Source organism: Scyliorhinus canicula, chromosome 6, assembly GCF_902713615.1.
Source record: "Scyliorhinus canicula chromosome 6, sScyCan1.1, whole genome shotgun sequence".
In the NCBI taxonomy this organism is placed as follows: Eukaryota; Metazoa; Chordata; class Chondrichthyes; order Carcharhiniformes; family Scyliorhinidae; genus Scyliorhinus; species Scyliorhinus canicula.
The window spans coordinates 184,568,068-184,593,223 of NC_052151.1; the positions used below are offsets into that span (position 1 = coordinate 184,568,068).

General features: G+C 46.6%; 1 protein-coding gene across 3 annotated transcripts in view; it reads right to left on the bottom strand.

The window, feature by feature from the left end:
• Positions 1-6,932: 6,932 nt before the first annotated feature.
• col21a1 (collagen, type XXI, alpha 1) overlaps positions 6,933-25,156 on the bottom strand; it is a 363,276-nt gene continuing 345,052 nt past the window's right edge. For 2 of the 3 annotated variants that reach the window (XM_038800645.1, XM_038800643.1), the window contains one exon: positions 6,933-8,050. In XM_038800645.1, coding sequence (XP_038656573.1) covers positions 7,863-8,050 — 188 coding nt within the window. In that variant the 3' untranslated portion in view covers positions 6,933-7,862. The remainder of the gene's footprint in view (positions 8,051-25,156) is intronic. The other variant, XM_038800644.1, reaches the window with a different exon arrangement.

The window sequence follows — 25,156 nt, forward strand, 5'->3', positions numbered from 1 at the left end:
ATGCAGCACTCCTCACACCAGCAATAAAAGCATCAGCAATCGGCAAAAACATTTCTTCGCAGGTGGCCCATTTGGGACAAAATTGCACACCAGGTCCCTCAGCGTCATCTTGTTTCAAACTGATGGTCTTCTGGACTCATACGTCCCCTTGAGCCCATTGTTCCTGGACCCAGCTATCTTAGAAAAGAATTGTCCTTCTTCCTGGCTACAGAAAAGGAAAGAAACAGCAACAGCAGCCTCCAGGCATCTGCAGCCACCAGAAGGAGCAAGCAGCAAACACAACTGCAGCTGTGAAGTGCTCTCACAACCAAAATGGCCATTTCCTTATTAGCAATAGCCTTCAGCTGTAAAGCTAGAGGCTGCTCACAGTCAAAGGGAGTTAAAGTGACCTTGAACAGAGAACAGGGCTCTGTCCTGGAAGTTTTTTGTCGGACAGACAGGTAGCAGCTGTAGTTGCCCCTGTTATGGATATCTATAATACTTAAAGAAGGCCTGTCAGATGAAAAGCCCCTCGCCCCCTCTCTGGCCCCTTCAGCGGCCCCCGACCTGAAGCCCTTGAGCTGCATGTCCGAAAATGGAAATGGCTACTCACCTCCTCAGTTCCCATAGTAGCCATTGTGCCAGCTTCACGTTTCAAAAAAGGAGTACTAAACGACACCCGTGTGATTTCTCCCTGGGGTGTAGGTTAATTCCCAGGAGGCCGTTGCATTTGAGTTTAATCTCGTTAATTAGGTGACAATGAATGCATATGAGGGATAATGATATGCTCTCCATATTTGGGCGTGATCTGGAATTCGCCATTGGGAGTGGGCCGGTTAGATCCCAAACTGATTCACATCTGGCGCGTAGCTCGATTTTAGCCCTTCCCGCTATTTAACCGGCGCACCCAGATGTGCACCAGGTGCAATGCAGTGGTTAAATCACGCCATAAACAGTGAAGTAAACAAATTCTACTTCACAGTAACAACTGTTATGTTCTCGCTATCCTGTGTATTATTGATCTTCCACCCTCAAGACCATGAGATTTGGTGCCCTTTGGCCTATTATTCAACAGAATTTTAGCTTTACATGCTTAAATATAATGGAAAAATAAGTATCATGACTGTCCAAGAAGCCAATCCTTTAATTTCCACAATTAATGCAACATTACAAAGTGCAGTTGCATATGTAATTTCAGGAAGAAGACCCTGGACAGTCATGGCAGAAAGTGCATCTTTGATAAATTTAGAGAAGTGGATCAGAATAACAAAGTTTGGTCAAAAATCCCGATGGTACTTTTAGCACTTTGGTCGTGGTGTAAAACAGGTATTAGTGATCGAATGTGCATTATACATTCCTGATCGTCCTTTCCACTGACGTCAATCGGGGTGGGTGAATCCATTATCATCAATTTAACAGCCACCTGCTGTGAACGTTTCACCCTCCAAGTGCTGAATAATGTGGCAGAGAGTTGAGAAATTTAAGATACAAACATTTTCTCAATATCTGCGTGAAATAGGAGTCTATGGGCGGGAATCTCCTGTGAACCTGCGGGGCGGAACCACTCCAGCGCTGAGGAGTGGCGTGAACCACTCGGGGTCGGGTCACCGCAAAGGGGTGGAATCCTCCGCACCTTCAGGGGCTAGGCCGGCATCGGAGTGTTTGGTGCTGCGCCAGTCGGCGCAGAAGGGATTCCACCAGCCGGCACGAGTTGGCGCATGCCGGCGTCATCCCAGCGCATGTACGGGGGGTTCTTCTCCGCACCGGTCATGGCGGAGGTTGACAGCGCCGGTGATGAGGGAAAGAATGCTCCTACGGCACAGGCCCGCCCGCGGATCGGTGGGCCCCGATCGTGGGCCAGCCACTGTGGGGGCACCCCCCGGGGCCAGATACCCCCCACACCCCCCCTGAGGACTCTGCAGGCCGCCCGTGGAGCCAGGTCCCGCCGGCAAGGACCTGTTGCGATTTACGCCTGTGGGACCCGCCACTCGGCCCTTCATGGGCCAGAAAATCGCCGGGGGGGGGGGGGGGGGGGGGGCTTGCAACTGGCGCAGCGCAATTCCCGCCCCCGCCAAAACCCCGGTGCCGGAGAATTCGGCAGTCGGCGTGAGCGGGATTCACGCTGCCCCCCGGCGATTCTCCGACCCAGCGGGGGGTCGGACAATCCCGCCCTATATCTTTATGTTTCACCCTTGAGTTGCATTTAAGTCTATTTTGGAATATTAATATATTTATCTTTAGATGGCCCAAATTCTAACTGACCATGGTGCGGAAACGCACAAGCACTACTAAAGAAATATGTAAATTGACACAGTGGATGTTAAAATCCAAAATGACCCTAAATAACATCTGAACATTTAAGAAATGGAGGTTTTGAAGAGTAAGGGGCGGGATTCTCATTGGCTGACGCCGAAATCAAAGAAACGTAATTGGGTGGAGAATACGTTTCGACGGCAGAATTCAACGGCACTGATTTGACGCCAAATCGCAATTCTCCGTCACCTTGACAGCAGCGTCAATGTGTTCCGGAACGCACATACAGTAAACACTGTTTGCATGTCATTAGCGGGCCCGACCTTGTATTCTCCGGGGCCTCCGCGATTCCCATCCTCCGATGGGCTGAGTTCCGACAGCATGGTTAATTTGTCGTGAAACAGCATGGTGGCTGATGAAGGATCGAGAGGAGGTATGACACAGAGAGGAACGACTGTGGGCTGCTGGGCTCAGCTCAGCATCCATGAATCTTGGAGCTGCTCTCCTTGCTGCCAACTTGTTGGCTGGGGTGTGTAGCCACCGAAGTTGGCCATTCCCTCAATACAAAATGGAGGAAAGCAAAGCTTGCGGGTTAAAATGGACAATGTTTGCAGCACAAGCAGGCTGCACCAAGCCAATGTGTATTCTGTCTGCTAAGAGAGCAGACAGCACCGAAACGAACATTCCGCATACTAATGAGGCGATCTCCGGGATAGTTAACATAGTAATGGAACGTTCCCAGGGACAATGGACACAAATAGAAAAGTGATTGCAACAGTGTATGGGAAACCAGACACCCCGGCACCAGTGGGGTTCGAAAACAAAGCACCTGAAGGCCCGCCCAGTAGTCGTGAGATAGCCTCAGTATTGGGGGGATTCAAACAAATCGATTGGGAAGAGACCCAATCGATTCCCAGCAGGAAAAGGGTCCGCCCAAAAGGGCGCGAAGCCCTAGGACCTATAAAAGACAGGTCCCACACTTAGTTCATTCTTCTTGACCAGCCCTCCTCTCTGGACCAGCCCTCTCGACCAGTCTTTTACCGAAGAAGACCTTGACCGAGAGAGAGGAGAGGTTTGGGACAGCAGCCGCCAGCAAGTAAGTGTCTCACAACGATCGCTACCAGAGATAGACACTCCTGACCCCTTTTTAACCCGTACCAACCTGAAGTCTGCGGACCAGTGCAGAGCAAGAGGCCTTGTCCCCTGATCCGGCAGTTCCTTTAAGATAAGTATTGGTTTATATAGTGGTGGGAATAGTTTAGTCATCTTAGCGTGTGCACGAGTAGATTATAATTGTATTATAATAAACTCATTTGTTTGAATTTACTAATTGGTGTATGGTTTATTGCTTTGAACTTGACCTTGAAACTTGTGGCGGTATCTTAACGATACGTGGCGACTCCAGAGCTAAGTAACAAAACAGAGCCAAATCAAGTGTTAAGCATCCTCACCCAGAACGAGCAACAGGTGGTGTGTGTGGGGAGTGAAGTGTGTATATGCGGCTGCAGCTTGTCAGCCTCCTGAGTGTTGATCGTAACTGGCACCATTTATCATTAGAATCAATTGTATTCCATGTGGCGCCGGTGCTAGCTCCTCAACAGAGCAGAATCAGTCCAGGTGTGATGACAGTTTTGCTGTTGTGGAACTCCATGAATTCTGTGTCGGCATCAACACTGAGGTTGCAATTCTCCGCCCAAATTGTGATCTCTCTTGAGCGCAGTGCGGCAGGAGAATGCTGGGAGAGGCTTCCAGCAAGTCTCTCGACAGCTCCGAGCCTCGTGGGATTCTCCGAAGTCCCGCAAGACATCAGAGTTGGAATTCCGCCCCAAATGTGTGTGACCAAATGGTGCTCCCGGAAGTAGGTTGTAAGCCTACTTACGATCTTCTCACGTAGACCCACAAGCCCTCGATTCTTCGGTATCGAATGAGGTGCCAGTGAGGTGGCAGCCAGGCGCTGATCAGTACAGGTCCACAGTGAGGTGGACTGGCACCCGTGGGGTCTCCCGGGCCATCGGAGACCCCTGGGTGGTCAGGGTGTCTCCCTGGCCCTCCGCCTACAATGCGTTTGCCTTTGCACTGCCCAGCTGGCACCTTGGCACAACCACCCTGGCACTGCCAAGGTGCCTGGAATGCATTGACAAGCCAGCAGGAGCACTGCCTGGGTGCCTGTGCAAGGGTGCATGAATGCCAGGGCGGCACTGCCAAGGATCGGGGCAAGGGGAGGATATGCCCATGAAATGAGTGTGGAGGGGAAATTTGAAGGATAGGGGAGTGCAGGGCAGGTAAATACGGGCCTCCGGGAGGTTGGGTGGGTGACGGTCCTAGAAGGAAGGGGATGCTGTAAGGGGGCTTGGGTGGGGGGGGGGGGGGGGGGTGTCCTCACTTGGCGGTTGTGAAGTGTCCCCACGTGTGTGCAGGGTGGCATTGCCCCTGGGAGAAACTCCCCAGGGCCCAGAAAAGTGACTAAGTGTCATTGAATAGCGATGGAGAACTCGCCGGCAGAGTCAGCGGGAAACTCCCTGAAATACCCACCAGAAATTAACTGAGAAATCTTTTGTGAGAATCACGCCCTTAGTCTCAGAAATGGAGAATCCCACCAACAATGTTTTAAAATTAAGTCAATATCCCCAATATCCTGGGCAGTTGTATTTAAAATAACCAGCAGAGGATGGCATCAGGAAATTTACCAAAACATTATCAAAAATGTTCACAAGGTATTATGTAGTCATTCCTTCCTGGATGGTTAATATTCAATACCAGTCCCACATCAGCACGATTGACTCTTAACTGTCTGAGTGGCCCACCCACTATCAAAATCACTCCAATAATTCAAGAAAAAGGCTAACCACCACCTCCTCTGGCCATCCAGGGATGGACATTAAATGGGGGCTTTGCCTGTGGAAATATAAACAGAAGATATGGGACATGCTTGGCAGCCAATCAGCACCTGTAGAGAGAAAACATTTCAGGTAATTCTGAAACATTGGCTAGATTTTAATGCTCTCACCCAAGGTGAGTTTGGTGGTGGGAGAATTAAACAATTAAAAATAATTAATGCCCACTTAAGGGCCTCATCCCAGTGCCACTGGCATTCACCCGGGGATTTATGTTCCCAGAGTCCGTGATCCCAGGGAAGGCCTGCCGAAGCCCAGTTACGTGCCTAATTCACAGTTAGTTCGGCAGTCCTTCCCAAAAGTAGGTCTTGTAGGAATCTCTCTTGCTCTCCAGCTGGTAAGCTGAACTCCAGGGCCTACATTAAATTTTGCCTGCTAACTCTTTCTCTCCACAGATGCTGCCTGAGTATTTCCAGCATTTTTTGTTTTCATCTCAGATCTGCAGCATCTGCTATTTTGTTGTTTTGCCAGCGAGAGGTCCAAGAATGAGTAAAAAAACACAGCTACAATTTTACTGACATCTGCTCTTTATTTCCATATTTTGTTTAAAAGTAAGGATGCAGTTGTCCCTAGGTTTTACAATAAACATTAATACTTAAAATATTGTACAAATTACTTAATTTACATCGATCAGTGGACAGCAGTTCATTGTAATTTTATTTTTGTTCGTTTTATAACGCACTGCTTCTTGAATTTAGTATTCACTGTTAGTGAAAAATGATAAATGAATGAAAATCGCTTATTGTCACAAGTAGGCTTCAAATGAAGTTACTGTGAAAAGCCCCTAGTCGCCTGTTCTGGGAGGCTGGCACGGGAATTGAACCGTGCTGCTGGCCTGCCTGGGTCTGCTTTCAAAGCCAGCGATTTAGCCCTGTGCTAAACCAGCCCCAGTAAATAGCCCTAGATAAATTTACAGATGTACTTTTACTTCCAAATATAGAAGACTGGACTATTAATTATTACCTTATACTGTGCTGAAAACTACCACAGAAATGTATGATATGTGGGTTAATGTAAAAGTAAATAATTTTTTATGCAGTTTTATTCAACTGTTTATAAATGGTACACTAAAATTTATAGTTCATTAACTGAGTTGGAATGATGGAGCTATCTCTCCCTAAGCAAGTCTCTTGGTAGAAGTTCCATGCAAAGAGTACCAGTATGAAAAATCATGCCAAATATATCATGCCATATAAAACAGTGATAACGCAGCCAAATAAAATTAAATCTTACTAGAAGCACATTTTAGTTTAATTTCACTAACCTACAAAATGAACGTTGAGAATGTATTGGAGAGAGTGCAGAAGAGGTTTACAAGAATGGTTCCCAGAATGAAAAACTTCAGTTATAAGAATATATCGGAGAGATGTTTTCCTTTGAAGAGGATAAGGCTAACAGGAGACTTGATAGAGATGTTGAAAAACATGAGGGAGCTCGACAGAGTAGGTAGGGGGAAACTGTTCCCGCTCACGAAATGACAAGAATGAGAGGGCATAGATTTCAAGTGATTTGCAAAAGAAGTAAATGTGATGTGAGGAAAAACTATCACACACGAGTGGTTCGAGTCTGGAATACACAGGAGTATATGCAGGGGTAATGGGAAAAGGCAGGAGAATGACACTAAGTCATGATGCTTGTTTGGAGAGCCAGTGCAGACACGATAGGCCAAATGACCTCCTTTTGCACCGTAACAATTCTGTGACTCTGCGAATGTTAAATGATGATTTAAAAAGGTATAAAAAATAGCAAAGTAAAGACTGGAGGAAAACAAGGCAATTTTCTAAGTAAAAGGCTGCATTTCTGGAGTTGGTTTTCTTTTTTAACTTTAATATTCTTAGTCACTTAAAGATAAACTGCAAGTGAAAATATTTAAGTTGCGACTGCACGAAGTATAAATAGTCATTTGGTCGTACAGAACTTGAATATTGCTAAAAAGAGATATGTTGCCGAAGCTTTTTGTCATGCACTCATTAGGACAAAAGGCAAGAATACCAAATTTCAGATGACCACAACAACTAATGCTACAGGAGAAAAGGGTGCTGATTGGCTAGCAAGACTCCGATGGTACTGCCTCGGTCATACAGAGTATGCTTGCCAACCATACACTCTTTTCTCCTGTTGTATAAATTGCGCTCATTTGAAATTCAACATTCTTGCATTTGTCCTTGTGAGTGCAAGACAAAAAACTTCAGCAACATGTCTCTCTTTTTTGTGTTAAATATATATCTCAGTTGGAGTATATATGGTACTTTGCAAGGAAAGCACAGAATGCATTCTTTGGAACATCTTTACAACTGTAGATATGAGTAGGAACATTATCTTATTTTATTCAATTTGCTGAAATATATAAAGCAGTACATCACACTAAAGAAGTGACCATGTTTTTAATGAAATTACAGATACTACCAGATCAAAGCATGTTGTACAGCAAGCTCAACAATACACATTCCAATATCTGACCTCGTCATCTCTCACCACAGCATTAAATAACAAATACAACTGATGTAAATGAAACAAAAATGAAATGAAACTAATTGATGATTGCTTTTAAGCAGCTGATATTATTCTTATTTTAAAAACGCCTAAGTAAAAGTTGGTTGATAATGCAGAACTTAGGTGCTCTCACATAAATTGTCCTGAGCCTTCTTTTAGGATTTAAAAAAATAAGCACCAGATTGAGTAATATCCACCATAAAATCACTTGAAGTTCACTCATACAATGTGGTTCAAACAGCTTCAATAGTTTGGTCCTTTTCTAAAGGGATCTCTTCCTGCTATTGCTCCATAACATAGAGATGGTTGACATATGCCAGGTGGACCTGGTGGTCCAGCTCGTCCTGATTTTCCAGGAACTCCAACTTTTCCGGGTGTGCCAGGCTTTCCTGGGTATCCACTTTTACTAATTCCAGGTGAGCCCATTGAGCCTGAACAGAAAGAAAGACATATCAGGAATTGTTCCACAAAACAACAGGCTACTTGCGATAGAAAGCTTTGTTTTAATATTGTCAAAATACATTTTGTCTTGTAAAATGTTTAACTTGAGCAGGTCTTTATCTCATTTTGATTTTTGGGAACTTATTGTGTTCAAATTGGCTGTCATATTTCCTACAGCAGTTATAAAGTACTTATTTATTCATCTTTCATTCTCACTCCACAGTATAAATATTTCCCACTTTCTCTGTCTGTTAGTTTTGTCAAAGGGTCATCTGGACCCGAAACGTTAGCTCTTTTTTCTCCCTACAGATGCTGCCAGACCTGCTGAGATTTTCCAGCATTTTCTCTTTCGTTTAAAAAGTACTTAATTGGCTGTAAAATGCTTTGGGGTATCATGACCAGTACAGGTTTGGAGGGCCAAAGGGCCTGTTCCTGTGATGCATTGTTCTTTGTTCTTTGACATCCTGAGATTGAGAAAGGTGCTGTTTAACTGCAAGCCTCTTTGCTTCAATAAATGTAGAATGATTTCATATGCACAATATTTAACAAAGGTCGAAAGGGGCGTTGGGGGGTGGGGGGGGGAGGGGCAGAACAATCCCAGGTTATTATTGTGGGTCAAAGGGGAGCACTCCTGCACATATTGGCCTTGAAAATTTAAACTGCACTTATTGCAGCTGCTGTTGTCCTAAACCTGGCACTAATTAGATGCCTGTGCAGAAGTCTTATTAGAATGTTCACAACATCTAAAAAACTGGTTAACAGAAGACAGTTTCCATCCATTGGAAGAAAATTATACCCTCACTTTCTGCCAGTCTACCTTGCTGTCATGTTTCACTATATTCTGAACTTAAAACTAATTTTTATATTTTATAACTAACCACAAAAAGGCTGCAAAATTATGGTTGCCTGAGCATCACCTGACTTCTTTTGTGGATTGAAACACTCCCTTGTCTCCTTAACTCAATAGTCTTTTCCCAAAACTGAATCAAAAGGGTAATTTCAAACTGAATGGACCACTAAGATACATAGACAATAGCTGTCTCAAACTCTCAAGGTTAGAAAACACCACACAGGATGTGTAATCAACACATCTACCCCCTTTTGGAAAAAGGACTTTGAATTGTACAAGTCACTTGGTGAGGAAACTATTTTATTGACTGCTTTTAAAATAACAACAAGAAGCTGTTCTGCAGAGACAAAGTTCCATCAGAAAACCATCAAACTAGCTGTGCAAAAGGTCAGTCAGAGAAATCATGGGCCCTGGAACGTTTCATTTTTCCAGACCCTTTATTTACCCCTCCTTTAACCTTCACCCTCACATTCTTCAGGTGCCAAGAATTGCAAACCATAGCCACAATGGTGTTAAACTGTTTCAGTTTTATTAGTCAAGGACTCTATTTATCAAACACAGACACATCAACTCCATACTCCCAGAATGCCTTGATCCACTGCAATTTGTATACTGCCACAACCGACCCACAGCAGACTGTGCCACGGGTGTAGTGCAAACACTGTTTTTTTTGTTGTAATGTGGATGCTACCCTCTCTGTCTCAGTCCCCCCTCCTATGGCGATTCCTCCCATCTTCCCTTCCTTTCCCCATGCCCCCCCCCTCCCCCAGTGCTGGCCATGAACAGGCCTTTGAGGATGTTGGTGAACTGCTTCCACCTGAAGTGGAACCTTTCATCCAACGCCCTGATGGCAAATTTTATTTTCTCGAGCCTCAGGAATTCCGCCAGGTCACCCAGCCAGTCCAAGGCCTTGGGTGGCACTGCCGATCTTCATTCGAGCAGGAGTTGTCGCCAGGCTATCAGGGAGCTGAAGGCCTAGGCATTGGCGCCACCCCCCCCCCCCTCCCCTCGAAGACTTCTGGCTACCAAAGACCACCATCACCCTGGCCCTACACTCATCCTCTGGAGCATCGCAACAACAAAGACCCCTTCTTCAGACTTCTATTCATTGACTATAGCTCCGCCCTCAAGACCATAATCCCAGCCAAGCTCATATCAAAGCTTCAAAACCTAGGCTCCTCGCCCTGCAACTGAATCCTTGACTTCCTGACCCATAGACCACAATCAGTAAGGATAAACAACAACACCTCCTCCACGATAGTCCTCAATACCGGGGCCCTGCAAGGTTGCATACTTAGCCACCTATTATACTCCCTATACACACGACTGTGTGGCAAAATCTGTCTCCAACTCTATCTACATGTTTGCTGACCGTGCTGGGTGTGCGTCAAATGCGGAATGGTGTCAAAAAGACAAAGTTACGGATGCTCTACATGAATGCGCGCAGTATTCGTAACAAGGTAGATGATCTAAAGGCACAAATAAAGATAAATCAGTATGATATAATTGCCATTACGGAAACATAGTTGCATGTTGACCAAAGCTGGGAACAGAATATTCACAGATATTCAATGTTTGGGAAAGACAGACAAGGAAGGAAAAAAAGGTAGAGCTGTGTTGATAGTTATGGACGGGATTAGTGCAGCAGTAAGGGAGGATCTCAGATTGGGAGAACAGTGTGTGGAATCTGTTTGGAAGGATCTACAAAGGGCAGCGGATGTTGGTTGGAGTTGTTTATAGGCCACCAATTAGTAATGTAGGGCATCATATTCATCGGGAGATGAGAGCAGCATGTACCATGGGCAATTCTGTGATCATGGGTGACTTCAATCTGAACATTGACTGGTTAAACCAAGTGAGCACTAATGCTGAAGAACTTGGAGATTGTTCGGGATGGGTTTCTAAAGTAGTATATTGAGGTGCCAACTAGAGGACAGGCTATTTATTCTTTTTTTGTGAAAATCTTTTTATTGGCTTTTCTCATATTTATAAGCAGTTGTTGCTTATATACATTGCCTTTTTCTTGCTAATTTGCTTTATTTTACAGAGGTTTGTTTTGTCCTTCATTTGACTAACTGTACGTACATTTTGCTGCCCTCTGGATCGGTCTATGATATCTCTCCTTTCTCCTCTCTCCCCCCCACATTGGTTTCAGCACCCTTCCTCTTCTCTTGCGGTTTCCCCATTTCCTCCCCCCGGGTTGCGCAGCCCTTTGGTTCGACATCTTTTTGTTTTTTCCCCTGGCTTACTCCTCGTTGCTGGCCTCGAACAGGTTTTGTAACAGGCCGACGAACTGCCCCCAAGTATCCAGGAAGCCTTCCTCTGACCCTCGGATGGCGTACTTTATGTTCTCCAGGTGGAGAAATTCCGAGAGTTCAGCGAGCCAGTCTGCAGGTGGTGCTGCCGATTGCCAGCCGAGCAGGATTCTCTGGCGTGCGATTCGGGAAGTGAAAGCTAGGGCATTAGCCCCCTTCCCCATGTGTAGCTCTGGCTGCTCCAATACCCTGAAGATTGCCACTATTGGGCTTCACCCTCACAACTTTGGACATTGCCGCGGAGAAGGCTGTCCAGAACCCAGCAAGCTTGGGGCAAGCCCATAATATGTGGGTGTGGTTGGCCGGGCCCCTCTGGCACTGCTCACATTTGTCCTCCAACTCCGGGATGAACCTGCTCATTTGGGTTCGGGTCAGGTGCGCTCTGTGCACCACTTTGAGCTGCATTAGGCTTAGCCTTGTGCAGGAGGAGGTGGAGCTCACCCTGCTCAGTGCTTCGCTCCAGAATCCCCATCCTCACTCTGTCCCCAGTTCATCCTCCCATTTTTGTCTGGTCCCGTCCAGTGGTGTTCAGGCTCTGTCCAGTAGCTGTCCGTATATTTTCCCACACAGCCCCCCCCCCCTTCTCGCTGCTTGTGCCTGTCAGGTCCCCTAATAGTGTGCTTTCTGGGGCCCTGGGGTACCCTACTGTCTCGTTACGGAGGAAGTGCTTTACTTGGAGGTGTCTCAATTCCTGTCCTCTTGCTAGTTTCCACTTGCTCGTCAGTTCATCCTGTGTTGCCAGTCTGCGCCTTACGTAGAAGTCCCTGGCCGTCCGCCTCCATCTAGCATGGATCTAGCATGGGGGGGGGGGGGGGATATGTGATTGCCGCAGATGGGGGCCATAAGGGACATTTTGGTTATCCCGAAGTGTTGTCTCAGCTGGGTCCGTGTTCTCAGTGTGGCTGCTACCACTGGGCTCGTTGTGTACCTTGTTGAGGAGGATGGGAGCTGCTGTGGCCAGGGCCCAGAGGGTTGTTCCTTTACAGGATACCTCCTCCATTTGTACAAAATCTGTGTCGGGTTCTTGTACCCATCCCCTCACTTTTTCTGCCGTTGCTGCCCAGTGGTAGTATTGTAGGTTCGGCAGAGCCAGGCCCCCTCTGACTTTCCCTCTTTGCAGTGTCGGTTTGGGAATTCTCGGGTTCTTGCCCCCCCCCCCCACACACACACACACACAAACACCATGATTAGCCTGTCTATGTTTTGGAAAAATGCCTTGCGGATGAAGATCAGGATGGATCTAAACAGGAAGAGGAACCTTGGCAGTACGTTCATCTTGATCGTCTGCACTCTCCCTGCCAGGGAGAGTGGGAGTGAGCCCCATCTTTGAAGGTCTCTTCTTACTTCCTCCACCAGGCTGGTCAGGTTCCACTTGTGGATCTGTGTCCAGTCTCGGGCTATTTGGATCCCCAGGAAACAGAATCTGTTCTGGGCCGTTTTGAACGGGAGCCCCTTCAGCTCTGTCCCTCCCCCTGGCAGGCTATTTATTTCGGGACACGATCCAATGGCCTGACTTGGAATGCGACAAGGCCAGTAAATCTCATGAGAGCTTGCTCGCGAGATTTAGAGCTCATTATGCTTTGCAAGATGTTTTTAGAAGTATTTTTATTGAAGAATTTTGTTTATAACGAACAAATAAAATAAAATATAATCAAAATACACAATAGCATGAATAAACAGATATTTACAAAGCACAATATTAGAGACAAATTTAAAAAAACGGAAATTCAACAATTTGCAGGGCAATGTTACACTGGTACTGCATCTAAGCACCCGTGCCACGGGTGTAGTGCAAACACTTTTTTTTTGTAGTGGTGTGGATGCTACCTGCTCTGTCTCAGTTCCCCCTCCTCTGGCTATTCCTCCCGTCTTCCCTTCCTTTCCCCTTGTCCTGCCCCTCCCCCAGTGCTGGCCATGAATAGGTCTTGGAAGATGTTGGTGAACTGCTTCTATCTGAAGTGGAACCTTTCATCCAACCCCCTAACGGCAGATTTTATTTTCTCGAGCCTCAGGAATTCCGCCAGGTTGCCAGCCATCCGAGGCCTTGGGTGGCACTGCATTCAAGCAGGAGTCGTCGCCAGGCTATCAGGGAGGTGAAGGGCAACGCATTGGCCCTTCCACTCCTCGAAGACTTCTGGCTACCCTGACACCCCAAAGACAGACATTAATCCACCTTAACATCCACGACCTTGGTCATGGCCTCGAAGAACCTAGTGCAGAATATGGTCAACCTTGGGCAGGACCAGAACACATGCCGCTCCCCGACATTGTATGCATCTGTCTTCCATCTCTGGGAAGAACCCGCTCATGCGAGTCCTGGTCAATTGTGCCCTGTGCACCACCTTTAGCTGTGTCAGGCTCAGCTTCACACACAGGAGGTGGAGTTCACCCTGTGTAGTATCTCGCTCCAGAGTCCCACCCATCCATCTTGATGCCCAGTTCTTCCTCCCACCTCTCTCATGGGTAAGATAATGGAACTCCTAAGGGAGTTGGGAGCCTTCTCGGGATACAAACTTAACCTGAGCAAATGCAAAATCTTCCTGGTGAACCCCCGGGGGGAGAAGCAGAGCTGGGAACACTGCTGTTCAAACTGGCACGAAAGAAGTTCTGATACCTGGGGATCCAGAGAGCCCAAGGCTGGACCCGACTATCTTACCCATGCTGGCTGGGAGGTTTGCAATGTGGAGGAGCAGGTCATCCACATACAGAGAGACTCTGTGCTCCTGGTCCTTCCTGGTCTCCTCTCGGAATGCCTCTCCACCGCCAAGTCTGATAGCCAGTTGCTCAATTGCCAGAGTGAACAGCAGCAGGGACAATCGGCATCTCCACTTTGTGACCCTGTGCAGCCCGAAATAGCCTGAGCTGGTGGTGTTTGTCCATACTCTCGCCATGGCTGTGTTGAAAAGCAGTTTTAGCCATGAGGTGAACACTGGACCAAACCCAAACCATACCTCAATGAAGTATTTCCACTCCACCCGTTCGATGGCCTTCTCTCTGTCCAGGGAGATGATGACTTCTGGTGTCTCCTCCCTGGGTGGAGACATGACCACACTCAGCAGGCATCCTTCAGCTGTCTGCTCTTGACAAACCTGGTCTGACAAGCAATTTTCCAGTTGTGCCGCCAGAACCTTCGGCAGGATTTTAGCGCATGTGTTCAGGAGTGAGATGGGCCTGAATGACCCACACTCTGTCGGATGTTTGTCTTTCTTTGGGATCAGTGAGATCGAGGCCAGCTTTTCCTCATCTGGTCCCTCACTCTTAGGTGCGTCTCCTGGAGAAAGACGACGTGATCCTCAGGCTTTTTCAGTGGGCAAAAGACGCAGGGTCTTTTCATGAGGGCCGTTGAGTACCCTCATGTTCCAGGTGAACATCCTGACAGGATGTTCCGCCCCCTCCTATGGGGTCAGCCAGTCACATTCTCCTCTTGGACAAGCCCCTGCATACCCAGGTTCGTCTTTGTTCCTGGGTCACGCAGATGGGCACTGCCGTCTTCCTCTTTCCACCCATCTCCACATGTGACCTATGTGACCAGTATTCTACCCTTCCCCCACCTTACACTACCCAGAAGCCTCCCTGAACTCCTCTGCTTGTGCAATCTGTAATTTCCTCTCTCGGCACCCCCCCCCCTTTCCTATCCCCCCTTACCCTTCAAACCTTGCCCCAACCCCCCCCCCCCCCCCCCCCCCCCCCCCGCTTGCTAGTCTTCCCCCCCACTCCTCCCTCTGGAGATCCGTTGGGGCCCCCCGTCGATTTACACCCATTCACCAGCTTGTCCACTAGTGCGGTGGCTCTCCCGGAAAAGGAGCCCTATGGGTCCTGATCCATCTGAACCCGCTCCCCCCACCCCGACCCTGGCCCTTTGCCCTCCCTCTTTAGTGTCACCCTGTGTGGGGTTAGCGGAGTGGCGACTCTGGAGCCCAGGGCAGAGCGCCAGTCCCCTCCTCGCCCCTCTGGTCTGACCACGATGCGTACGGGGGTCCACCACATGGCTCTGCCCCCGGTGTTTCTCGAGCTCCATGCGCGAGGTCGCAGCGATAATACCTGTGGTGCTTTCCCACTCAGCCATCGTGGAGTGAAATGTAGCCGGGTTACCCACCCACCGGGGCATAGGGTCACAGGGATAGAAACGACCCAAATGATATGGAAGAGTGAAGCAAAAACACAACCAGGCAAGAAGCCAATCCCAACACAAAACCGATCCTTAGAAAGAGAGAAACACATAGGAAAACCGGAGAGTAAACATTTCCATATATAATATACACCTTCACCATTTTTTATACGGGTCCGTAGTTTGGTGCATTTACAATTACTTCTTCCCAAGTCCGTTCCTCTGCACAAAATCATTTACTTCTTCTGACATGATAAAGAAATGGTCCCTGTCACTATATGTGACCCAAAGTCCTACTGGGTACAGCATGCTGAATCGCACTGTGTCCCATTGAATACCTCCTGGTATTTGGCCAGGTCGGTCCTAATGTCTTGATAAATCTGGATGGTGTGTCCTTCCCTTTTACACGACCGCATGTTACTCGCCTAATTCAGGACCCGTTCCTTATCCTGGTACCTATGCAGTCTTGCGATTATTGACCTTGGTGTTTCCCCAGATTTTGTTTTTTGGCGGAAGGACCTGTGGGCCCGTTCTACTTTTGGGGGTTTGGTAAAGCCCTCTTCCCTGACCAGTTTTCTGAGCGTCTTAGATTTAAACTTGGTTGGGCTCCTACCTTCTGTGTCCGCTGGTAGTCCGATGATCCGGAGGCTTTGATGCCAGGCCCTGATCTCCTGGTCATCTACTTTCCCCTTCAGTGTCTTTGGGTTGGCACTAACTTCGTTATCGCGGCCTTGAGTGAGGCCATCTGCTCGTCCTGCTTGGTGGCCACTTTTTCCAGGTCCCAGATCGTCGCTCCTTGGGCTTCCAGTTGTCGCTCCATCCTGTCCATCGCTAGCACGAGGTCCTCCTTTACTGCCTTCCTATGCATTAGGAGTTCTGTAGAAATGAACATCCTCAGCTTCTCCGACAGCGACTGGGTCAGCGTTGGAAACTCTGCTGGAGTCGTTCATGTTCAAGTTTACGTCACCACGCAGGTCCCCTGCTCCAAGGTTGGGGTCTTTTCCCTCTGCTTTTACTCCCCTTGCAGTTTGACTGTTGCTTCACTCAGCACCCCCCGGGTGGGTTATTGATGGGGGGGTCGGTTGGATTGGCATTTTGCTAGTTTGGTGCCCATTCATCAGGTAAAAAGGTCAAAAAAGGTGTTTCCAGACGAGGGCCGCCTTTCATGCGATCGGTCATCTCATGGCTGCCATCAGAAGTGATGCCTCCTGAGATCTAACGAGATTTCTCGATCTGGATCCCGCCATGCTGCGACAGCTGCTGATCCCAGTGTCAACTGGGCGCTGCGGGGTCTGCACATGCGCAGTGGCACCGGCGCCAATGTGTGCATGCATCCACCCAGGAGGAGAGAGAAGCGGATGTTCTGGACTTTGCTTCCTGGTAGCTCGGAGGTGTATATTGTTGGCTTGGAGTGACTCAAGGCCCCCGAAATCGGAGGCCTGGCTTTCAGACATGGCAGGATTCCTCTGCCTGGAGAAAATTAAGTTCGCCATGAGAGGGTCTCTGCTGGGGTTCGCCCGGAGGTGGTAACCATTTTTTGACTTCTTTGCGGAGAACTAATCGTCAGCAGAAAGGTGGGGGGGGGGGGGGGGGGAGATGGTTAGGTTAGCGTATGTTAGGGGGGTATGTAATGGCAAGACTTGTGGGAGAGGGAGGTGGAAGTTGCACTATGTTTATGTTTTACTTATTATGTATATTGTTGATTATATTGCTGTTAAAATGCCAAAGAAATACCTCAATAAAATGTTTGTTAAATAAAAGAATGTGGGAGAGGACTCCTCCCAACCTGTTCCACTTTTGAGTTCAGCTGAGAACCATTCTTTTTGAAATTTGATTCACAGAATCATAGAATTTACAGTACAGAACGAGGCCATTCGGCCCATCGGGAATGCCCCGGGCCTTGCAAAGAGCACCCTAGTGAAGCCCATGTATCAACCCTATCCCAGTAACCCCTATTTAACATTTTTTGGACACGAAGGGCAATTTAGCATGGCCAATCCACCTAACCCACACATCTTTGGACTGTGGGAGGAAACCGGAGCACCCGGAGGAAACCCACGCAGACACGGGGAGAACGTGCAGATAGTGACCTAGCTGGGAATCAAACCTGGAATCCTGGAGCTGTGAAGCAACTGTGCTACCCACTATGCTACCGTGCTGCCCTGCTTACTGAGAATTCTCTGTTTTACAAAACCATCACTTCAACTAAAGCATCAATTTCATCTTAGAAACTATAGGCCCACCAAGAAAGAGACTGAGACAATCATGAATAGTAATTGTATTGTTTTATCTTCATTTATATCTAATCTTTATGTATGTGATAGTGTGTGTGAGTTGAGTGAGTGAAACATTGCATTTTAAACCTCCGGGGCAAGCGTGTGATAAATAAATAACTATCTTATTTTTAAACTGACAAAAAGCTTGCAGCTTGGTGTTTTTGAATTTGGATTACCAATCTGAGGGTAAGAATACACATACTCTTTACATACAAGCATATTGATCAAGGACAGTAAAAAGGAACAGTAAGAAGTCTTACAACACCAGGTTAAAGTCCAACAGGTTTGTTTTAAACACGAGCTTTCGGAGCACGGCTCCTTCTTCAGGTGAATGGAAAGGCTTGTTCCAGAAATGTTTATATAGACACAGTCAGAGATGCCCCGGAATGCGAGCACCTGCAGGCAATCAAATCATCAAAGATGCAGAGAGAGAGGTAACTCCAGGTTAAAGAGGTGTGAATTGTCCCAAGCCAGTTCAGTCGGTAGGCCTCTGCAAGTCCAGGCTTGTTGGTGGGGGCCGAATGTAATGCGACATGAATCCCAGATCCCGGTTGAGTCCGCATTCATGCGTGCGGAACTTAGCTATAAGTTTTTGCTCAGCAATTTTGCGTTGTCGCGTCTCCTGAAGGCCTCCTTGTAGAATGCTGACCCGGAGATCAGAGGCTGAATGTCCTTGACTGCTGAAGTGTTCCCCAACTGGAAGGGAACAGTCCTGCCTGTTGATAGTCGCTCGATGCCCGTTTATTCGTTGTCGCAGTGTCTGCACAGTAAAAAGGAACACATGGATGCGATTCAGCGGCCTCGATGCGCCTGACTTGCTGTAGGGACGGGACCGTTGGATCACGCTAGAGACCTGTCCTGGGATCTGCAATGCTCAAAATGCCTTGCGAGATTTAACAAACACATTTAACTATGCATTTGCTGAATTCTCCTGGTGCCCTGGACCTAACACAAAAGTGGATCAGTCATAATGGCATTGGGATTGGGGGGGGGGGGCGTCTCCGAGGCCTTTAGAGACCCCAGCTGGTCGGGGACAGGGCAGGGTGGAATCCTGGCTCTCCTGACACCCTGGCAGTACCACCTGGGCACCCTGGCAGTGGCACTCTGGCAGTGCCAGTGGCTCCAAGGCAGGGCACCAAGTTGGCACTGCCAGGGATCAAGCCGGCGGGTCTTATTAGGTGGAGGGAGGGTGGGGGGCTGCCCAAAAATCTCCCAAGGTTGGGGGTGTGGTGATATGCATCACTGTAAATACACAAGGGGTTAATGTAAATACACTGACACTAAGTAAACACTAGAGGGAGCACTAGAGACATCATGACATGCAGACATACAGCTAATGAACACATAGAATAGGACACGGCCAATGGGCAGTCCACAGGCGACACCCAGAGAGGGCAGATCAGGAAGCATCACACCCACCACGTGGCTTAGAGCAGACTGGTTAGTTAGACTGAGTTACTACAGCAAGATTATCAATGTGTTAAATCTATCTCCAAGTCTGAACCTTCCTTTGTCAGAGCATACATCAAGGAAGCAGCTTATGCTACATGAAGAAGCATAACACAACAGGGGGGGAGGGGGAAGGTTGAAAATGGAGAGGGACTCTCTGCTGAAAGGGGACTCAAGTGCAGCCTTGGCGTTGAGAAACTCCCCAAGGCCAAATAAAATGGCAAAGTGCTGTTGAATAGGGGGTGTTTCTCAGCACTGTAGCCGCCGGGAAACAATCCACTAAATGCGCTCAAAACCAGGCATAGATTTTTTCCATTGAATCTCGCCCATTTGTGACAGTAAATTGAATTGGAGATCATTGCACTACTGGTTATATTTACTTATTCATTAATTCATTCATTCTGCAACTAGGCTGGGTTTGATTTTCAATATCATCTTGAATCACTAGTTTATTGGTGTACGTCCATGAGTACTTTTATATTTTCTTCTGGCTGTTATAATGAAATGAAACTGGACCTAAAGAGATTATATTACCACTTAATTATATAATGAAAAGCTACTGTTATCATTTGGTTAACCATATTGGTTCTTGACCACATACCGGCAATAATGTACACTGTTGTCTGATAGAGCTAATACGTGAAGGTGTAATGTGTTTTGTGTATTGAAAATATTTGAGTGAAGGGAATGCTTCACTCATTCTGTGACTGCAACAAACATCAGTTAGCAGGAAAATCCTGCATAAGTTGAGTTTATTTTGGCAGGCATGCAATTGCAGTGATAAATTTGTCATGAGTTCAAACATCCATCTGTGCACTCCATAAATAACACATTTATTATGGCTCTAAATAATGAAATACTTTGCCAAGTGGACGTACCCTTTTTGTATCAAAGGTGTCTCCACTATAAATGAAGTTAAGAAAGAAACAACATTTGGGACTGTCGCTTAGCATGTTTTAAACTTGTTTATGTAGACATAAACCATAAACTTCATGATAAATTGCACTGAACTCAGTTTGCACTAAACATTTGAGAACCAAAATAAACAAAAGCAACTTTTAGTGTCAGCCTTAACTCTTACACTTGAAATGTATGTTGTTCACTGGATTGAAAAGCTAAGATGCATTATTGATCAATTCTGACTGATGCCTTTCGGTTTTCAATATTAAATTATCGTGTGTATGCTTGTGTGGACCACATCACATATGCCTTGTTGTTTCCATGAGCTTTGGTTGGCGATGTTGTCATGGTGATCATTGATCACTGCTCACCGATTGGCCGGGAGGTTAGTAGTCCCGCCTACAAGGCGGGGTATAAGAACCCGTAGGACCCGGCAGATGGCCTTTCTGTGTAAGTCGACTGCCGCGCACACAACTAGTCTATTAAAACCTAATGTTGGATCTTCATCTCGACTCGTGTCCAATTGATGGTACATCACTGTGTAAATGCATTGGCATTGCTCTCCAACTCTCCCTCTTTAGAATGATTGTTTTGTCAATCTCTGTTGTCGTACGCAAGAGATAGAATGTCAGTGCAACCCGCCACCACCACCCCAACCCCCTTCCCAGCAGGGAGAGCATATTTTTACTTTGCATTTGCTGCTGTGTTATATCACATTACAGGAATGTTGATCTAAATTGTTCATATAAATCAGCAGTTTTGTTTACATTGGAATGAATTGGTGCTTGAGCAAATATCTTCTTTAAATGATGATTCCTATTTACACACTACATTTTTAAAACTCCAGCTTTTTACATTATACAGCAGTTTTGGCATATGTTTTCATGTCTGTATAAATGCTGTGGTGATGCACATATAGGGAATCATGGCCAAGTGCAGTATTCAGGTAAAGCAAAGTTAGAGGGTGGGAATAATAGACTTGCATTAAGGAGGGGACAGGAAAGGGAGAGTGAAGGAGTAGGAGCTTGAACGTTATAACAATTTTCACATCCTTCAGAGATCCTAATGGATGGAAATGTGGCAAACAATTTGCTCATAGCTTGATGTCAACACAATAACGATCAGATAATCTGTATCAACAGTTAGTTGAGGGATAAATATTGGCAAGAACATAGGGAGAACCCTGTTCTTCAAATAGTTCAAAGGAATCTTTTATATCCACCAAAAAAGGCAGACAGTGCATCTGAAAGACAGAAGCTGTGGTGATGCAGTCCTCCCTCAGGTGTCAGCCAGATTCATGTATTCAATACTCTAGAGTGGGGCTCCTGTTCTTGAAGCTCAGAGGTGAGAGCATTACCCACTGAGCTTTGCCGGACAGTAAAGAAAGAGGCAGGAGAGGAACAGTTTTAGAGAGAGAGAGAAGACAGAGATGTGAAAGAGATGATATGGAGATGCCAGCGTTGGACTGGGGTGAGCACAGTAAGAAGTCTTATAACACCAGGTTAAAGCCCAACATGTTGGACTTTAACCTGGTGTTGCAAGAATTCTTAATGTGAAAGAGAGGAAGAGGAAGTTGGATAGATGGGAAGGATTGAGAGAGATGGAAGCCAGGTGATTCTTTCTTGTGGGGAGGGGAGGGTGTTGGGTTGTAGGGGTAGAAGAGAAGATGTGGATTTTGGGTTCTGGGGACCAAAACAATAATTGGTTGGTGGGGCAGATATTATTCACTTAGTGTAGGGGGTAGGGGTTATGTGGAGTTTCATAGGTGAGGGTTGATAGGTATTCCTTCACTTAGATTACAAATACCTAGCTGCAGATTAATGTAGGTGGGTTGGTGGGGTTCCTTCCAAATATATGTACTTATTGTGAGAGGGGGTAGCATGTAACCGCTGCTGACATTGGAGGGATGGTTGAGTTTCACTCTTTGCTCAGTAATAATAATCTTTATTGTCACAAGAAGGCTTACATTAACACTGCGATGAAGTTACTGTGAAAAGCCCCTAGTTGCCACATTATGGCGCCTGTTCGGGTACACTGAGGGAGAATGCAGAATGTCCAAATTACCTAACAGCACGTCTTTCGGGACTTGTGGGAGGAAACCGGAGCACCCGGAGGAAACCCACGCAGCCACAGGGAGAACGTGCAGACTCCACACAGACAGTGACCCAAGCCAGAAATCGAACCAGGGACCCTGGAGCTGTGAAGCAACAGTGCTAACCACTGTGCTACCGTGATTCGCGTACCGTATTGGAGGTGAAATCAATGGATGAGGGTTATGGCCTGACTGCAATATTTATGAGCAGAAACAAGCTGAGAGAATAAAGGCTTATGGTCTAATGCCTGAATTATTGCCCAGTGGGTGGGGTTAAGTAGTTCAGGATGTATTTCTGTCCCTATGTGTTAAATTCAGCCCTGCAGTGAAGTTCAATGTGGGTGTGTTCCATTTATTCTTGATAGGGTTGGAGGGATGAAATGGGACTATAGGTTTGAGGTCCATTAACTCTGATCAGTGAATGTGGGAGGATGGTGGTTGGAGAGAAAGAATTCCTTTCAGGAGCAGATAGAGAAGCTTGATGCCCATGGAGTGTGGTTACTTACTGGGTCTGGGTCGTAACACGTGAGCCAAACATTGCTAATGTTGTTTCCTAGCAATTGTTTCTCTCTTGGATCAATGGGCCTCCTAGGTGCACCAGACTTCAGTGGGCTTCTTATTTGATCTTGTCCGACATTGTATGAATGTTTTTCTAATTGAGTCTCAATTACTTCTAAACCATTCTCAGCAATAAACATTTGTCTTCTTTCCTTCTTGAACATTTCATTGCCATCCAAATTTGTGCCTATCTTTCCTGCAACTTCATATTTGAACCCCTCCAATCAGGTTTCTGCCATGTCACAGCACTGAAACTGCCCTTATCAATGCCACAACAATATACATTGTGACTGTGTAAACTATCACTCTTCATCCTTCTTGGACTATCTGCAATCTTTGACATGGCTGATCACATCATCCTCTTCCAAGGCTGTGTTGTACAGGTGGGCTCCCTGGATTCAGAGAATCACCTACAATGTGTTTTCTTTCAGCTCTCCATACAATTATCTCTGGAGTTGACTAAGGATGTATAATTGACCATTCCTATTTCTCATCTACAGAGGCATCATCTGATGCACAATGTCAAGTTCCACATGTACACTGATGACAATCAGCTTTACTTCATCATCAGCTCTCGCAAACCCTCCAGTGTCTCTGACGCTCTGATTTGTCACAATTCTTGTCTAACATCCAGTTAGATAGAAATTCCCTCCAACGAAAATACCAAGCATTGGGCAGAATTTTAACTGCCAAGGGGGAGGGGGCTTCTCATGTTGTGGGGGTGGGTGTGTGTGGTCACAACATGATCTTGCCTACATCTGGGTTTAACCGGGGTGAGTTTGCAGGTGAGTGGGGCACCCCTGTGGAGCTGTCGCTAAGTTGCAAAGATCAATTAACTGTGAATTTATTCCAGCTTGCTGGCTTTAACAGCTAGTATATGGGTCTCCTGAGTTGGGTGGAACACACGAGGGCTAACATGGGGAGAGCACTGTGCAGACTTGTTGAACAGATGGAACTAATGTTCTGGGAAACCAGCAAAGGGTGGAATTGGGAAGCTTGTGGCTAATCTCAGTGAAAGGATTGTGCTTGCAAGATTAGTTCTGAGTCATTTCCAAGATTTTGGAGTACTTTCACCTATCTTGGAGTATACTCAATTTAATCTCAACTTCTTTGCTGTCAGCCTTCGCTGTAGCATTCAAACAATTTCAGGCAGTTGTATCATGGACTGTCATGGGAAACAACAGGAGCAGCAACATCATCAGCAGCACCAGGTACCACACTAACAGCAAATAGAGCAGCAACAACAGCAGTAAGATTCACATCGACAGCAAGGGAGCCAGGGCAGCAGACAACAGCAACAGCAGCTGCCTTCTCCACAGCCACATGCCATTCCAAATGGCAGAGGACGAATAGGGATGGAGCTCATAGGAGGCAATAACACCAGCAGAGGGTCGATAGAGAGTGAACTTCCTCAGGAGGCTCAGGTTTTCATGGCAGGACTTTTTTGCAGTCTCCTGGAAGAAATCCTCTTTTAAGAGGACCAAGAGATGAGCACCACAGTCCAGGATTTCTACTACTCTGGCTCTATTGAGGGATCTGTTGCTGAAATCTCAAGTATCTCTTAATCTGCTTCTTATAAGTGCATCTCCCAGGTCACTGATGTCTTATTTTCCAAGGCTAGCATGTTCACTTCACCATTGAAACACTCATCCATGGCTTTGTTACATGACTATTCCAATGCTGTCTTGCATGGCCTTGCACCTTCCATCCTCTGTGAACTTAAGCACATCCAAAACTCTGGGTGGAATCTCAAAGACACTGATTGTAAATTAAGATCCATGATCATAGGGGCTTTTCACAGTAACTTCATTGAAGCGTACTCGTGACAATAAGCGATTTTCATTCATTTCATTTTCATATGTGGATCCTGACCCCAATGATGTTGGAGTTCCACCTCCTTGCGAGGTCTTCCCAGCGGTGACTAATTAACAGGCTGTCTTCAAGCCCCCAAGAGGCAGGGCCGGACATCCAGTGAGGTCTCCTTGCCGTCCCTATCTCCACCCCACCTCCTCGGAGTCGCAGGTGCCAGAAATCTACAGCTGCAGCTACAGGTCATCCTCTCTTCCATTTCAAAAGCCACCTCCACGTGGCTGATGGGATTCCGTCCTTTGCTGCCTGCAACCTAAATCACAGTTGTTTCCACATCACCACTGTGATCACTGAAATACATCGGGATTCCATCCAGAAAAACCATTAAAACTCTCATTCTTGTTTTCCAATACCTGCAAGACATCACTCCTCCCAATCTCTATAGCCTGTGACCTACAAACTTCTGAGATCTGTGTTCCTGCAATTCTGGTATATTTTAATTGCACTACCATCGACAGCTTTGCAACATTTTACTATGTTAAGGTCCTCATTTAAAGTTGTAGTTGCATTCCTGAACATCACAACGTTAAGAAAAATGACTTGAAGTGAATCACATCTTCCCAATAAAACCAATGTAAAAGCTGTAGTTAGATTTTGTAGGACCCTCCTCATCAGAAAAAATATAATTAAAACATTATACCCTTCAAGTTGAAAGACTTATTGTTAAATTCCTAAATTG